Source organism: Galeopterus variegatus, unplaced genomic scaffold (assembly GCF_000696425.1).
Source record: "Galeopterus variegatus unplaced genomic scaffold, G_variegatus-3.0.2 Scaffold702, whole genome shotgun sequence".
Classification (NCBI taxonomy): domain Eukaryota; kingdom Metazoa; phylum Chordata; class Mammalia; order Dermoptera; family Cynocephalidae; genus Galeopterus; species Galeopterus variegatus.
In genome coordinates this window covers 17,772-35,882 of record NW_007726813.1, presented here as the reverse complement: position 1 = coordinate 35,882, position 18,111 = coordinate 17,772, and the positions used below count along the sequence as shown (strand labels likewise).

Here is an 18,111-nt window from a genome sequence, read left to right as displayed (position 1 = left end):
CCATGAAATATCAATTTTAAGACTGGGAAGAGGGTTAGATATAAAACAAGCAAGTGGAGTGATAAATATCACTGAGTACTAGGCTATTTAGTATATTTAAATATTAAAGGTTTGTGATGATCTGTAGTAAATCTCCCTAATTCTGTTTACTTCAAGTATTTCCCAAATAGCATATCAATTTTAAGACTGGGAAGAGGGTTAGATATAAAACAAGCAAGTGGAGTGATAAATATTACTGAGTATTAGGCTATTTAGTATGTTTAAATATTAAAGGTTTGTGATGATCTGTAGTAAATCTCCTTAATTCTGTTTACTTCAAGTATTTCCCAAATAGCATGGAACCCTTTCTTTACCTAAAGCTAGCAATATACAAATACCCTTGGTGATCCAAAGAACACACTTTTAGATGTTCTATTTCAGATCTTCTCTGATCTCATGACAGAAATAGGAAACCCAGAATTTCTTCAAACCCTTACTAGGAAGGATTTTGCGATTTTACTTTCTAAAATAAAACATAATTTCTCTCTCAGCCTAAACTTCTTAAATTTATTCATACCCAGATTCATTTATCAGGTTCAGTAATATTTGAGTTTGGTGAATGAGTACTGTTTATAATACAGTGTTCAGAATATGTGCTAACAATAAAATTATTTTTATAAAAATGTTATAGATAGCTTTCCTAGAATATAACCCCTACTAGGCTCTCACTAAAACCTCTTTCCTGAAATGACAGCCTGCTGATTTGAGTGTGCTAACACATTTTGTAAGGAATGAAGTGTTTTTACTCTTTCTGCTACTGCTGCTACCTGGCTCTTTGGTGATGCTTCTTGATTTTTTAATTGATTGCATTTTTAAAAACAAGCTCAGGACATGGGTAGAATGCAACATGACTGGCAAAGTGTTTAGTGCTAACCAGAATTTGTCCTTGCTAAGGAGTTCAATGCTGAACATCATTTTCTACATTTAGAAAATAGCTAGTTTCCTCAAAAAAGTAAAACATAGAATATGATCCAACAATTCAACTCGTAGGTAGATCCCCAAAAGAATTAAAAACCGGTACTAAAACAAATACTTGTGCACAAATATTCATAGCAGCACTATTCACAATAGTCAAAAGGTGGAAACAACCCAAATGTCCATCAGCAGATGAATGAATAAACAAAAACATGGAACATATATACAATGGAATAGTATTCAGCCATGAAAAGGAATGAAGTATTGATATATGCTACAATGGGGATAAACTTCAAAATATTATACTAAGTGAGAGCAAAAGGTCACATATTGTATGAGTTCATTTATATGAAAGATGTAGAATTGGAAAATCCATAGAGACAGTAACCAGATTAGTGAATGCCAAGAGCTGGGGGTGGAAGAATAGGGAAATGAGTGGTTAATGCTTGTTGGGTATGGATTTTTCTGGGAGATGATGAAAATGTTTTGGAGCTAACTAGAGGTGGTTGTTGTACAACATTGTGTATGCACTAAATGCCACTGAATTGTACACTTTAAGATAGTTATTTTTCAAGGGTTCAGATCCCCATACTGCCCAGCCACCAAAAATAATAGTAATAATAAAAATAATAATAATTTTTAACGGCTAATTTTATATTATGTGAATTTCACCTCAATAAAAAGAAGTATTAAAAGACAACAAGCTAGAGGGTCAGCGTGTCTCCCTCAGTGTGAAAGGTCTACTTGAGGAAGAGACATCTAAATAGGCTGGAGAGTCTGTCTCTTGTTCCAGTCTTTTCCAAGAAAGGTGCTAAGAATAACAAGCTAGAGGGTCAGCGTGTCTCCCTCAGTGTGAAAGGTCTACTTGAGGAAGAGACATCAAAATAGGCTGGAGAGTCTGTCTCTTGTTCCAGTCTTTTCCAAGAAAGGTGCTAAGAATAAGCATTCCCCAAGCTTGCCTGGAAATGGTTAATTTTGAAGTCACAACACAAAATACTAGTACATGTGATGTGATTAATACTGGTTATGGATCCAAGTCTGTGATGTGTTCACATCTGAATGATTGCCACCATGGCCCCCATTCAGCACCATGGTAAATACAACTCTTCCTACTGTTGTGAAGTCACTGAAGCACCAAAGATAAGGAAACACAGAAAAGTGTGCTGGGCAGGACTCCTTTGTTACAGACGGTGGGGAAAAAATAGAAGGATAAATGGATTCTTCTATGGGTGAAGGAGGGTAAACATAAAATTTTTTAGAGATGAAAATCACTCTGAGTATTCTTTTAAAAGTTATTTGGAAGAGAAAATTGCACCATGAGATCGTCATGTTTGCAGAGATACCAGACCTATGAAGATACACTGCTCTGTAGGTGGACACAGAAATGACAGATAAGGAGCAACTACATTTACCAAGAACTTTTCCAGACTTATAGAAAGATTATCTCTGAGGTCCCAGTTACAAACCAGGCACTGGCACAGAGATTAGTGTAAACTGTGCCTGAAAATGTGCATCTGTTGGGTTGCTGTGGAGAGAAAGGGGGGGAAGACTATAAAATACACAGCATCACTAAGTAGAATCTTAGAAACTAATAAAAAATTCATTATCCCACTATTTTCCAAAGCCATTGGGTGTCCACAGTAAAAATAATCAGCGTGATTATGGCCGATATTCCTCAAGCATGACAGGAGAGTTGAGGAGAATTCCAATTTAAAAGATCAAGAAAAAGAGGCTGCCAAAAGCCTCCTCAGAATAGAAAGAGGTGCAGGTTTCTCAAATGAGAACATGGTCTTGTTTACCAGAATCTTAAAAACCAGAGTGACCGGGGATCCCTAGAGGAGGACACTACAGGAAAAATAAAGAGAAGTATTACATCTGAGAGCAGACAGAAAACTTTAAAAATTCAGCACTTTCTACAAGTGATCTTCAAAATCTTTTCAAGATTTAGATTGGTTCATGATTTTATTCATTTACTGAAAATCAATGGAGCATCACACATGTGCTGGGCACTCTTCCAGGGACCAGGGATAGACTGGTGAGGAAGATGACAATCCTGGTCCTCGTGGAACATGCATAACATTGGGGAAAGTAGATGATACTCAAGACGTGAGTGAGCTAGCTACTCAAAGGGATTCGTGGTAAGCGAGTTGCCCAATGTAGGATGAGGGACAGAGCCTTATGCCCTGCACCCTCAACCAGTCATGGGATGCAGACTGTTCCCAGGCTGTAATCCTGGGTTGGGAAGAGCTGATCAAGGAAGCCTTTCTGAGGAAGCAAGCTTTGAGGGAAGACTGGAAAGATGTGAGAAGGAGGGGCCTTGCAAAGATCTGAGGAAAGAGCTTTCCAGGCTGAGGCAAACACTGTGTGAGTACCCTGATGTGCGAAGGAGCTTCGCCTCTGGGAGGTACAGCAGGAAGTATGGTGGAAGCCTCATGGCAGAGGACATGAAGGCTGGAAAGGGGTTGCATAGACCACAGTGAGATGCCTCGTGGACCATGACAAGGAGCAGGATGACTTCTAAGTAGAAAGGAACTGGAAGATTTTAAGCAGGGGAGTAATATGAGTTGATTTGTGTCTGTAGACAATGACAGACTCCTGTGAGGAAAATTGATATAAAGGGCAAAAGCAGAAACAGAGAGACCTGTTTAGAGGCTGCTGTATGCATAAGCCAGGCATAAGTTGACATAGAGTGGTAAGAAAAGGATGAACATGTGTTGGAGGCAGAAAGGAAATTAACTGATAATCGATCAGGTGTTAGGAAAGGACAGGAACCATAGTGAAACCTAGTGAGGCAGATGGCATGGTACCTACCCACATGCCACCCTCCAGGACTGAAGCATGCATTCTCAGTTGATGGGAGTGTGGGAAGCCAATAGATCTCATTCAAGTTCATCTGAGATGGGCCTTCAGCTACACAGAGCCACATCTCCCAAGGAACAGTCCACATACAATGACTGGTCCATGTGAGGGTATGAAGTCCCCTCAGCTCAAATTGGAACAACTGTACAGAGGCATCCCAGTTCCAGAGCTCCCCATCAGCTTGACCAAGGCCTCTTTGCAACAGCATCATAGTTCAGCTTCTCCCTCCACCCAGCCTGCTTCCTTCACTCCCTCACAGGTGGTGTTCCCAAGAGCACTTTTTTGTTGTTGTTGTTTTGTTTTTTTGTCTTTTTTGTGACCGGTAAGGGGATCGCAACCCTTGGCTTGGTGTCGCCCACACCGCGCTCAGCCAGTGAGCTCACCAGCCATCCCTATATAGGATCCGAACCCGCGGCGGGAGCATCGCTGCACTCCCAGCGCCGCACTCTCCCGAGTGCGCCACAGGGCCGGCCCCCAAGAGCACTTTTTAATAAAAGCCCTGCATGCAGATTTCTTTCCACAGAATCTGCTTCCTGGGGGAGGTGCCTGCACAACTAGATAAGTGATGGCTCCTTTACCCAGCATGGGTGAAGCCGAGAAGAGATGAAAAGTTTGGAGTGAAAACCAAGAGTTGTGTGTTGGTCACACTAACCTTGAGATGCCTAACTACATCCAAATGGAGATGGAGGAATAGGTGTAATATTGAGGAGTGGCTAGAATATTCTGGACAAAAGCCAAAGCCCTCAAGGCAGAAGTCAGATAATATATCCAAGCTTTTACATCACAGAATCCTGGACTGAATTCCCCACGGATCTCTTTTACCCTAGTCATTTTTCAGATGGAATGCTTATAAATCTGCTTCCTTAGCTCAAAGAGAAGACATAGTTAAAACCCTTTGAAATTGGTCTAAAATCCAGATCCCAGTCCCTCAAATCCATGAATGATGTACATCTTATCATGCCTGCCCCTTCCTCCTGCCACTGGCCACTGGCTAACTGTGTTTCAGTCAAAAATTAGGTCCTTCCAATTCTCAAAAATTAGGTCCTTCCTGCCTCAGGGCCTTTGCATATGCTATTGTCTCTGCTTTGGTTGCTCTCTTCTCCAATCCTCACATGGTTGGCTGCTTTTTATCTTAAGACCTCCCATTATTAGTCATCTTCTCAGACAGGAGTGACCACACTAATATAGTCCCACACTTTCTCTGTCTCAGTCCCTTGTTTCCTTCATGGAACTTCCCATATTTGTAATTATATCATGTGTTTGTTGGTTTACATGGATTTGAGTTTTGTTTATTTGTTCTGTGTCTCCAATTGGAAATTCCCTTTGAGGATAAGGACTTATTCACCATTGTATTCAATGCATCTGGCACCGTGTGATACATATTTCATGCTCAATAAATATTGGTTGGATGGAGACTTCATATCTTAGATATCGTATTCATTGCAGAGGTGAAGGCAGTACAGTTCATACATGTATTAAACACTTCTGTGTGCCAGCTTCCATGCTCACAGATTGTGTACCATGTTCTCTTTCAGCTATTCCAACACTTGTGTGATGTAAGTATTGTTATTATCCTGAGTTTTTAGACAAAGCATTTGAAGCCTAGGGAGATTAATTGGCTTTCCCCACATCATGCAATTCCTAGTGGAGTTGAGATTTGAATCCAGGTGCACCTGGATCCAAAGCCTGTACCTTTTCTACTCTACCATAACTTGAGTATTCCTTCAGCAGACATTTCTGAGCACCTACTATGAACAGTGAAAGATACTGGGAAGCAAAAGATACAGGACATGACTTTCTAATTGGACTGGAGAGACAAGACAAACATGCAAGACAAATGTAATAGCATGAAGCAGAGCATGATAAAGGAACATACCCTAAGGTTTCTTCCAGCTCGAAAATTCTGATTCTCTGAACAACACAGGCAATAAACGCAATGGGAGAAATCATTCTGCTCATTGATTGTATCTGATGGTGTGCATTCTTTCTTCATCTACCTCTGGCTGTTGGTGAACACAAATGTAAGTTCATTAGAAATGACTGTCTCTACACTCCCATATTACAGTGTATGGCGGATTCAAGGTCAACTTTGAAGTCAAAGTCAGAAGTCTTTGTTTTTTTTTCCCCTACCGTATCAAGACTCTAACCAATTAACTTGAAAAAAGTCAACAAGTTAACAACTCCAGGGGAAATAAAAAAGACTCTCCATCTGATCCCAAAGACGCTGAAATGGATTTGCTCACAAAATACCAGGTTTCTTTAGTGACCTCGAGAGACCTTGCCTGTCATACTGAGCAGTATATCATTTCATGGAGAAAAAAAGTTTTACCATGAAAAATGCTATGTTATATCACAGTGTGACACTATTTAAATATCAAGAGTCAAAGCTTCTATTTAGAAAACGGAAGGCAATAAATTGAGTTGCTAATTATTCCAGCTGTGAATATTTTTGGTACGGCTGCAAATTTTGAAGAGGGCAAAATAGAGGATTTTCCTGTTGTTCATGACATATGCAAATGTAGTCACAGTCCCCTATGAGCTGAAAGGTTCAGGGATGAGAAACCTTGAAAGCCTATTTTCATTGAATCAAAATTGGTTTGCATATAAGCTTAGGGAACCATGATATGAAATAGACTTTTAAATATACTAATTGGGTTATTGGAGTTTTTTAAACTTGGGAAGGAGCAATTAAAAAAAAATTAAGTTTTGTTCTAAAAGCAACAGTTCACTTCTCAACCCAAGCATAAATTTCCAACCAGGAGAAGAGAGCAAGCACATAAGTAATATCTCCAATCCTTTATCTTCCTAATAAAATTTTTTTTTTGGGAAGGAGCAATTAAAAAAAAATTAAGTTTTGTTCTAAAAGCAACAGTTCACTTCTCAACCTAAGCATAAATTTCCAACCAGAAGAAGAGAGCAAGCACATAAGTAATATCTCCAATCCTTTATCTTCCTAATAAAATTTTTTTTTTGGGGGGGGAAGGTGCATGCTAATGCATCACTGTGCTAATTAGAACAACTCATTCATTTAATAAACATTTTAAATGAGCTGGGCACTATGCTAGGTCAAGGAGATGATTTAGTAAAGAGCAGGTGATTAATAGCTACATTTATTGACCATTCACTGGATGCCAATCTCAATGGCAAGCATTCCATGTGAATAAACTACCCACTAACAAGCCCATGAAGTAGGTACATACTATCATTCTCAACCTCCTAGCTAGGTTAAGTAACTTGCTCAAAATCACACAGCAATAAGTATAGAAGACAGGATTCAAACCCTGGTTGTCTGAGGTTAGAATCTGCAGGCTTATCCCTGCCTCCTCAGCATGATCCTGTTGTTTTTAAAAATAATTAAATTTATAATAACAATAATAAAGGAATGTTTATAGGTAGAAAAAGTGTGACTATAAACATCAAATGTTTACCAGTCTATCTCAAGAGTACAGGAGAATTTTGCTTTCTAAACACTGCTAAAAGAAATTAAAGAGGACACCAAAACATGGAAAGACATTCCGTGCTCATGGATTGGAAGAATTAACATTGTGAAAATGTCCATACTACCCAAAAGCAACCTGCAGATTCAGTGCAATCTCCATTAAAATATGAATGACATACTTCACAGAAATAGAAAAAACAATCTTAACATTCATATGGAACAACAAAAGACCCTGAACAGCCAAAGTAATCATGAGCAAATATAAATAAATAAAACTGGAGGCATTACACTACCTGACTTCAAACTATATTACAAAGCTGTAGTAACCAAAACAGCATGGTACAGGCATAAAAACAGACACATGGACTAATGGAACAGAATAGAGAACCCAGAAATCAACTCAGGTCCTTACAGCCAACTGATCTTTGACAAAGACACCAAGAACATACACTGGAGAAAGGATAACCTCTTCAGGAAATGGTGCTGGGAAAACTGGATATCCATGTGTAGAAGAATGAAACTAGACTCATACCTCTCACCACATACCAAAATCAACTCAAAATGGATTAAAGACTTAAGTATAAGACCTGAAACTATAAAACTCCTAGAAGAAAACATAGGGGAAATACTTTGGGATGTAGGTCTGGCAAAGACTTTATGAATAAAATCCCAAAAGCACAAGCAACAGAAGAAAAAATATACAAGTGGGATTATATCAAATTTAAAAGTTTCTGCACAGCAAAGGAAACAATCAACAGAGTGACAAGACAGCCTACAGACTGGAGGAAAATATTTGCAAACTATACATCTGACAAGGGATTAATATCCAGAATATGCAAGGAACTGAAACAACTTTGCAGCAAAAACCAAATAATCCAATTAAAAAATGAGCAAAGGAGCTGAATAGGCATTTTTCAAAGGAAGACATAAAAATGGCCAACAGGTACATGAAAAAATGCTCAACACCACTAATCATCAGGGAAATGCAAATCAAAACTACATTGAGATATCATCTCAACCAGTTAGGCTGGCTATTATCAAAAAGACTGAGAATGACAAATGCTGGTGAGGATGTGGAGAGAGGGGAACTCTTCTACACTGTTGCTGGGACTGTAAATTGGCACAGCCATTATGGAAAACAGTTTGGAGGTTCCTCAAACAACTACGAATAGAACTGCCATACAATCCAGCAATCCTACTGCTGGGTATATATGCAAAGGAATGGAAATCATCATGTCTAAGGGATACCTACACTCCCATGTTTATTGCAGCTCTATTTACAATAGCCAAGAGTTAGAACCAACCTAAGTGTCCATTGATGGATGACTGGATAAGGAAAATGTGGTATATATGTGTACAATGGAATACTACTCAGCCATAAAAAAGAATGAAATTTTGCCATTCACAGCAATGTGGATGAGCTTGGAGAAAATTATGTTAAGTGAAATAAGCCAGGCACAAAAGGAGAAATAACACACGTCATCACTCATAAGTGGGAGAAAAGAAGGAAGGAAGGAAGGACCACAAGAAAGAAAGACCACAATAATACATTGAACTTTCAGAAGGACAGAATAGACCTAAGGTTAGTAGAGGTGGGAAAGGGGGAGGGGGAGGGAGGTTAAGGGAGAAATTGGATAAGGGATACAAAGAATAATTATGATTTGTAATGCTGAAAATGCTAATAATATTGATTTGATCATCACATATAGCACACAAATTTAGTCAACTCTGTACCCCATAAATATGTATAATCAATTATGTTTCAAATAAAAATTTTTGAAATAAAGTATTAGCAAATTTTTAAAAACTTATATGCTTGATTTTTTTTAATACTGTATACATTTTATATTGGCAAACAGGAAAATAAAGACAGAACACTTAAAAGATTGCCTGATTTTGCTATTCATATAGTGGCTGAGCAGTGCAGGATCCAATGTCTCCTTTCTTGTTATCTCTTTTTCCATCTCACGCTCTGTGACTCTTTCTCTCTTTTCTTTCTCTCCACACCCCATGTCTCTCTCTCTGTCTCTCTTAGAAGCCCACCCATCAAATTTTCCCTCAACCACCACCCCTGCTTCTCATATTGGAGACTACAATGATGGTGCCAGAAAGTGTGGTGGTTATTTAACCTCTCTCCAGCTAAATGTTTTATTATAACTCCTGAAAACCTAATTACAGTAACTTTACATGCTACAGTACCCTTTATGGGCTGCCTCTTTATTAAACTTACTCCTTTAGAGACAATAAATTTGATGCTTCAAAGGGTATGGCCAGAACCAGCGAAATGTGATGATATCTTTAGTCTCCTAGTGCATGCCTGATCCCCCTCACTGAGCACCACACCCCCATTCCCAGAGTGTTTCTGCCTCTATCCTTTCTCTGGCTTTTTATCAAATTTCAGCCACTGCATGTATAATATTAAAAATATTGTAGAGATTAATGGGCTGTGAATCAATATTTTAATCTGCTCCTCTGAATACCTGTGAGTTTATTTACTGGAGAGGTCAATTTTCTCGGTAGAACAACAGTCAACACCTGTTTTCCCTGATAACCAGAGCTGCTTCTTTGCACACAGTGCTATGCTGAGACTATTCAAGACTTTCGCTGTGTTCCAAGAATATTTGCTGCAGCAAACTTCATGAGCAAAGGGGAACTACACATCTGCACTGTTAGTCATTAGTTGTCCTGGTTATCTTCATGGTACACTGAGTTGAGATACGGGGGTACAGAAGAGAGAAAGAGAGAGAAAGCCTTGACCTTTGAAGTTGAGGCAGCACAATTATTTGTGTAGTGCGTTTCTGTTTCACAGCCCTGCTGGGATTTCCCCCTAGGAATAAAGTCAAATCAACAGAAAATAGGGAGACTGCCTCTTAGGATCCCACTGGTTGCAAGCTGAAAAATGGTATTTGGTGTTAAAGGATTTTATGTATTGTTTGTTTTTTTGGTAGGGTTGGAAGTTAATGATTGAGTTTTCTTGTGATTGGCTCAAAAGAAGAGAGAGAAATCTTCTGTTGGGGACTAAGATAGTTTAGGCAGACACGACTTCTCAAAGCTTCAACTCTAGTCATGCTCCTTCTGGATCATAAGAATAAAATAAAAATTCACAGTATTTTGAATTGGTTGGGCTCTTCTTGCATGGATGCTATGCATGAGTTTTTTATTTGTTAGACTTCTTTTAAAAATCTGCCATGGTTCTTGAATCAGGGGAAATGCGTGCCCTTAATTTTCTAAGCCAATTTGAAGCAGAAGCCTCGTTTACCAAGATTCTGCCTCAAATCCACGTCTTTGCTGTCATGTAAAGTGCATGGGAAAATGGTTGTTAGGCTGTTAGGTATGCTCTCTCAGTTTTTATTAAATGGTTTTGTTTTCACATGAGGAAAAGTGATGACATTTACCAAAAAGATTGATAGTTTAGAGTAAAATGAGGTCACTGTATTTTTTTTTTTTTTTTTTTTTGGCCTTTATTTGGACATCAACCTCGATCACTGCATGTGATTTCTTGAGAAATCACAGGGACCCAGGATACAAAGCTGATTACAAAAGGGACTGTTCTCCCTCAGCCTTACTGTTCAATCCCAACCCCATACCCTGTGCCTGGCAGAATGCTGGGTGCTGGAACTAAAGACCCCAACCCCCCACCTGGCTAGGAGAGGAAAGATGTGCGCAAGCTCCTTTTTTATTTTTTGTAAGACATCAAGGACTGGTTTTCCCTATCTCTTGGAGTGTTAGCAAACTCCAAGGACAGCACTTTGGTGGCCCCTCATTTGCCTCTCCTTTCCAAGGCACAAGTGGCCAATTCTGAAAGCAATTGAGTTGTGCTTGAAAAATGTCAAGTGCATTTGGAAACTACACATTTTTGCTGACGCCTGGAGTCCTGAGCTGAGCTACTTCCATGACCGACTGCTGGGAAGAAGTTCAGTTGGGGCAGCACAAGTGATTCATCGGAACACACTGAGCAGGCCCCTGAGGGGGAAAAGCTGTCTTAATAGCCCGTTCAGGGAAATATCAGGAGAAGTCCCCTAAGTCCTTCCAGTCCTCCCTGTGACCATCTGACCAGACCATTACCTGTGGGTCTTACTTCATTTTATTTTGTTTTTTTTTCCTGCAGCATGTGCCTGCCATCCTTGGGTGAATCACAGCTGGCATTTTCCCAACTTTTTTAATTAAAATTTTTAAACATAGAAAAGTTGGAAGAATAGTGTAATGTGAGAAAAAAACACCTAGTTTTAACAATTGTCATTATTTTGCCACATTTGTCTTATTTATCTATCTGTATATAGAGAGACAGATCTTTTTGCTGAATCATATAAAAGTAAGTCACAGACTTCATGACACTTCACTCTAAAGACATCTGCATTCAAAGCTTGCATTTTATTTTATTTTAATTTATTTATTTTTGTAGCTGGCTGGTACTATTTTTGTAGCTTGGCCTTATAATGCTGCACTCTTCAAAGTTTGCATTTTAAAAAATGTATATGCATGCTAACCATTTAGTGTGTTCTCTGTAAATTGAACACATCTGGAAAGTGCAAAAATGATTAGGATTGAGTTTCTTAAACTTGAACAAACATCTAAATCACCTAGGGAGCTCTGTAACTGATACACTCCCAGACCCCATCCTCAGATCTGGATGGAATTTGTACGTTTTTAACAGAGCAATCAAGTGATGCTAAAGCAGATATTTTGAGGACACCATCTGAAGATCACTTCTTCAGAATCTTTCTTTTTTAATTTGCTGAATTTAATCTTCTACAGATTTGTAACACCAGGGTGTAGCTGTATAGTGGGAGAAACAGGATTTACATGTCTTTCGTATTTTTCTTTAATCATTTTAAGCACCAGAAGCTAGGAAGAATGGATGTGATTACTAGATAAGTTTCATTTAGCTGTAATCATTGCAGATGCCATGATGCCAATGAGCAGCTTGAGAGATCACATCCAGCAAGGGCTAATGCAATACCAGAAAGTATGCAGGTTGTTTGTGTGTGGAGGGATTTGGCGATAGATAGATAGATAGATAGATAGATAGATAGATAGATAGATAGATAGACAGACAGACAGACATTTGCCTGTGTGCGCATATGCAAACTCATAAATCTGTTTGAAAAACAGGGGTCAACATGGCAGAAGGAACCTTAATTTTAAAATTAAAAATGTCAGCTGGCCAGTTGCTCAGTTGATTAGAGAGTGGCCTTATAACACCAAGGTCACGAGTTTAGATCCCCCTCCCAACCAACCACGAAAAAAAATGTAAATTAAATTTAAAATGTTCACAGTACTGTCCTTTTAGCATTCATTATTTTGGCCTGGGTAAAGGTTGCAAGTCATTCATTTAAAAAAGATTTGTTGAGAACTCACTATGTGTCAGGCTCTATTCCAGATGTTAGGATACAGTGTCAAAAAAATCAGACAAAATACCTAATTATTTTAAATTTCTTAGGAATTCAGTTCTAATGACAGAGACAGACAATAAATAATACACAAATATATACATATAATGCAAAAAATTAAAGCTGTTATAATAGGACAGAGAGTAAAAGAGATGAAAGGGGCCAGGGAGGATATCTCTGAGAAAGTGATACCAAGGCAGAGTTGAATGACTCTGAACAAGCTGTGCAGGTATTTCTGGGCAGAAGGAACCACAAGTGCAAAGGCCCTGAGGCAGGAAGATGCAATATGATGAAGAATAGGAGATGGACGTTGTGACCAATGGAGTGAGCTAGGGTAAGAGTGGGAGAAGATTCTGTTGGAGAGATGGCCAGAGGGCATACTATGCAGCTATCGTGGGCCATGGAAAAGACTTTTGATTTCATTATTCTAAATGTTATTGGATGCCTTTATTGAAGGAGGAAGGGGAGCTGGTGACATGCGACATGATCTGACTTCTTTTATTTAGAAGGAAGTGTGGGAAATAGACTGGATTATCAAGGGAACAATTTTAGGATCTCACGAAGCAATCCCATGTGTTAGATATAATAATCATATTCTATTTTTCTCATAAGTGAGTATATTGAAAATAATGTTAAAGCCAATTTAAACTTCTTAATCTTCGTATTGTTACTCTTGTATTGCTCAAACATTTCTATTTTCAATTTATTTATTCTGTCTGCAAATAAGACTGATCTTCAAGCACTGATGTTTAGACTCTAGAGATATCAAGAGTGATGTCTACCAGTATCATATATCCAGGAGTTCACATTCTGGTTGGGGACAGACATTACATATATATATATATATATATATTTATATACACAAGTGCATAAACAGATACGTAAGTGCACAGAGTAATGAGGGGAGTGTTAGAATAGGTTTGCCAGGTAGATGACTGGAAGGTGAGTAGGAGCTGGCTAGGCTGGATCAGGTGGGGCAGATCAGGAAAAGCCATTTGAGAGGGCGTTGCATGGCATTTGCAAAGGCATGGTGGCAGGAACAGGCCTGCTAAGGGGAGACGTGTCTCTTGGTGTGGCTGAAGCACAGAGTTTGTGGGAGCTTGGAGCACAAAGTTAGAGATGAGGATGAAAAGTTGGGTAGTAGTTGCAGAGCACCTGACTCGTATTGAAACTTAAATTTCCTCTTTTAGGCATTGGAGGATAACCAGGGCACAAGACAGGGCGTAAGACAGGGCGCAGTGGCATTTGTGGCTTGGGAAGAAAAGGAGCAGGAAGGCTAAAGGGGAGGGTTGGTGAGAGAGGTTTTCAGAAATAAAACTGGTGGGATTCTTTAACCTATCTGAAGGAAAGGAAGGAGGTGAAGGTGCCCACAGTGTCTTACGTAACTGGCAATAACAGGAGTCCAAGAGGAGTGGGTTGGGGGAGGTAAAGGAAAACTGTGCGTTTGCTTGTGACTTGTTCAAGATAGCCACAGAACACAGAAAACGAGATGTCCAAACACAATAGGAATGTGGGTCTGGAGCTCAAGGATGAAGTTGGGGATCTGGAGACTTCGATGCCTTGGGAGTGGGTAAGATTGCTGCAGAGTGATAACTGGTGTTTGGATACTTTGAATACTCATTAATGACTCCTTATGATGCCTTTAAATTCCTTTGTTTTAGTTTGATTTCCTATTTCCACCACCTGCTCTTGGAGAATTGTCCAAGAAATAAACTTGAAGGAGTTCTAAATCAAATCCCAGAGCTCTTCCATCACCCTGGCTTTCTGCTCTGTGTGTGTACGGGCTGCATTATAAGGGAGTGGACTATTGTTCAGTGATTTAGAGAACTCTTCAGGTGTTCATTTGACATGTGTCAAGCTTTAAATTAAAATTCAGGTTTCAGGCTCCTTATGTTGCTCTGAAGAATTAATAATAAAAGCTTCACATAATGAACTGAGCACTTACTAGGAGACACACCTAGGTTAAATGCTTTTCCTACATGATCTTCTGTAATCCTCACAACAACCAGATATGAAGTACCTATGCTCTAATAAGTACCTATGCCCCATTTTACAGATAAGGAGGTGGAGGATCTCAAGAGCAGCATTAGATAATTACATGAGCTGACTTGTCCAGGAATGGCACTGCCAGGATGCCAATCCAGGTCTGTCTTGCTCCAAAACACTTCTTTAAACACCATGCCTACTGCCTCTTCATCCAAAAGGCGCTTTCAATCTGGAGCATTGAAAGAGAGCTATTGGACAAGGAATCCAAAGCCTTTTTTATGGAATCAAACTCCTATGCTTTATTCAGATCATTATAGAACAAATAAAATTTAAATATAAGTTATTTTAATGTTAGCTATGTTAAATAATTCACCAATCAGATACTCATTTTCTGACATGATTGTCAGTCATACTGGGCTCTTTGGATCTCTGTCAAGGATGAAAGTACTTTCAAGGTTTTATCTGGAAGCAGCCATGATACACATATTTGTAATGGCAGGGATCTTGCCTCAAATCCCTCTGGGAAAGTCAGCCAAGTCCCACGCACAAGGGCAGTGTGGTGTAGTAGGTCTGATTAGAGTTTCCAAAAGCTCTAATGAGATGTAAAAAATAAACAAATAAAATAAAAAGTCAGGCACACTGGAGTATGAGCCTCAACGACCCTGCTTGCTAACTCCTACCTTCAGCTTTCCCATCTATAAAACAGGTATACCCACCTCATAGGGTTGATGTGAGGTTTAGTTGCAAGTAAAACATGCAACTACAGAAAACATGCAAAACAGTTACAAAGTTGTAACTGACACATTGTAAGTGGTCAATAAATAAATTTGTACCTACTAGAGATGTGAAGAGAAAGAAAATGCCTGTATTAACAATTTGAAATCGTAAGAGTTGTAGCTGAGTGAAACTACCAAATAATGAGAGGACTTCATTCATTCATTTGCTCATTCACTAAAGTCCCCCCTACCTACTGGGCTTTGAGTTGGGTACTGGGAACATTAGGATGGACAAGGTACAAAATAAGACATAGTCCCTGTCCTCCAGCTGCTCAGACTCTACAGTCTACTTTACCTGAGCCTCATATTCCACTGTATATTTCCTGGCGGGCAAGTCATTGTTTTAAGCAAGGTGTAGCAAGTCACATTTGAAGTCTTGCAAATGGCATGTATAAGAGAGAGAATAATCTATTGTCAGAGAATTGACGGTCCATGAAGGGTTCTTGGAGTAATAGTGTTCTGAACCCTGAGGAGTTCTATCCTTGTCTACACCACATGATCTACTGTATGGTTCTACTATGTGGTTGTCACAACATAGTTCTGCCTACTGAGAACACCCTGTTCACTTGATAGGCAAAGATGGTTCTAAAGAAATAACCACGATCACATGACCTATACAGGCAGTCTCAGCACAGGAAGCAGGATAAAAGGAGGAGGTCAAAGCAGCTTAAGAACAAGGGTCGAGAGAGAGTTTACTATAACACTTAAAAGCAGAGACTCCATCGAAAGACAGCTCTGGGTTTAAATCCTGGGACATTTGCTTGACTTCTGCAAACCTGATTTCTCATTCCTAAAATGGGGATATTATAATATTTCCTTTGTAAATAGTTGTGACAATGTATTGCAAGTGCCTTTCAATAGTAGGTATTTAATACATAATAAATCTTAGCATCATCATTATTGTCATCATCTCTGAGTGACTGACAGTAATTTGGTTTCCATATTTGCTCTGAAAAATTTGCAGGATTATTGTGGGAGATAAAATCTAGATGCATATGTGAAAGCATAGAATTATGCAAGTTTATGGAATTAATTCATATCACTATGAAACGTAACGTTCGCCCTTTCTTTCACTACAGGGTAAGTTTGGTTAACTAGGACTATATACTAGGACTATACAAATAAGAGGGAAAGAAAAAGCAGCTAAGCATTCCTCAGTAGCCACCCACGGCCACTCTGACTCTTTCCATTTTCTGGCAGGCACTTCCTCTTTAAGACCTCCTCGGGAAGCACCCCCCTGTTTAGCAGCTCTTCTCCGGGATACCCTTTGACCTCAGGAACCGTTTACACACCACCGCCCCGCCTGCTGCCCAGGAATACCTTCTCCAGGAAGGCCTTCAAGCTGAAGAAGCCCTCCAAATACTGCAGCTGGAAATGTGCTGCCCTCTCCGCCATTGCCGCGGCCCTCCTCTTGGCTATTTTACTGGCATATTTCATAGGTAAGTCAGGGCAGCCTTGTTTGCCAATCCTTGTTGTGAGAAGGTGGGGGAAGGCCATGGACTTGTAAATTTAGAGGCCCTTTGTTGTCTGTACAATTTGCTTGTTGGCTCCTAAAAGATATAATAATGAGTGATGGATGGGAGTGATTTTTCCCTCCTAAAATCCACTTAAATCTGAGTTTCTCCTTCATGATTCTAAACAACATTTGTCAGAAATTAAATTTAGCCATCCTTACTTTATCCCTTCTTGAAGATGAGCTAAGAATTGTTACTCCTGCAAATCCTTCCCTCACTCCCAAAGCAGCCTTTTAGTCTTCTCCTTCATTGCATTGTAACCCAGGTCTATGCTCTGAAATTCATGCAACATTGGGTAACTTCAGCCAAAAACCAGAGAGGAGAAGAATCATGGTCCGCACAACTGAGAACATGTTGACTGGAGAAAAAGCCAAAGTAGCTAGCTTATTTTCTGAAACACAAATAGGATTGAGAATCCAGAGCATCAAACCAGGTCTTTGTACATAATCAAATCACTCAGACACAGTTAACCTTGCCCAATCCCTCCCTTTGCCTCTGTCCCCTTAGCTTCAACTCTCATCTCACCCTGTGAGACTGAATCTGAATCAGGGTTGCCTTTCATGGCAGCTGTGCTCCTGGTGACTCAGTGTGTGATTTAGAGTGGCAGATACATGGAGATGCTGAGGTACCTTTCTTCCCATGCTGAGGATGTTGGTTTGCGTCCATGGGGTATACCAGGCAACTGTGGAAAGCAGCAGATGCTGAGAGCTCAGGGGCAGGTGCCACATGCATGTGAGCATCCCCAGCACAGAGCCCCAGTGCCGCTGTTCTGTCAACTGAGCTTGCCACTGGCACATCTCCTGCACAAGCAGAGGCTGTGGTGATGTTTATTAAAGTTTATTTGAAACACTCGATGGTTGTGGCTTGGTTTCAGGGCAGCTATAACAGCCATCCGCAGTTTGGCTGTGCCATGTTGCAAAACAAACCTATAAAACACCAGCTAACAGAGACCAACTCCAAAGCAGTTTCCAACAAGTATGCTAAAATTCTTCCCATTTAAGAGAAAACAAAAGTCAACCTCAACTATACTGGCCTTGCCCTTTCCCCCAACATAAGCCTCCCTCTGGCTCAGCAGTGAGGGCTTCTAGACTTTCATCATCCCCAGGCAGCCAGCATGGGGCCTGCTAGAGAAGGAATGGGTCCAGCACTTCCCAGACCATTTTACCAAAGTTCACCTGATGGCAGAGGAGCAT

General features: G+C 39.8%; 1 protein-coding gene across 1 annotated transcript in view; it reads left to right on the top strand.

Annotated features, from left to right (window-relative positions):
* LOC103589557 (teneurin-2-like) overlaps window positions 1-17,019 on the top strand; it is a 417,443-nt gene extending 400,424 nt beyond the window's left edge. The window contains exon 4 of the mRNA XM_008571564.1: window positions 16,605-17,019. Within this exon, the coding sequence (XP_008569786.1) occupies window positions 16,605-16,911 (307 nt within the window). The 3' untranslated portion in view covers window positions 16,912-17,019. The remainder of the gene's footprint in view (window positions 1-16,604) is intronic.
* The last annotated feature ends 1,092 nt before the right edge of the window (window positions 17,020-18,111 follow it).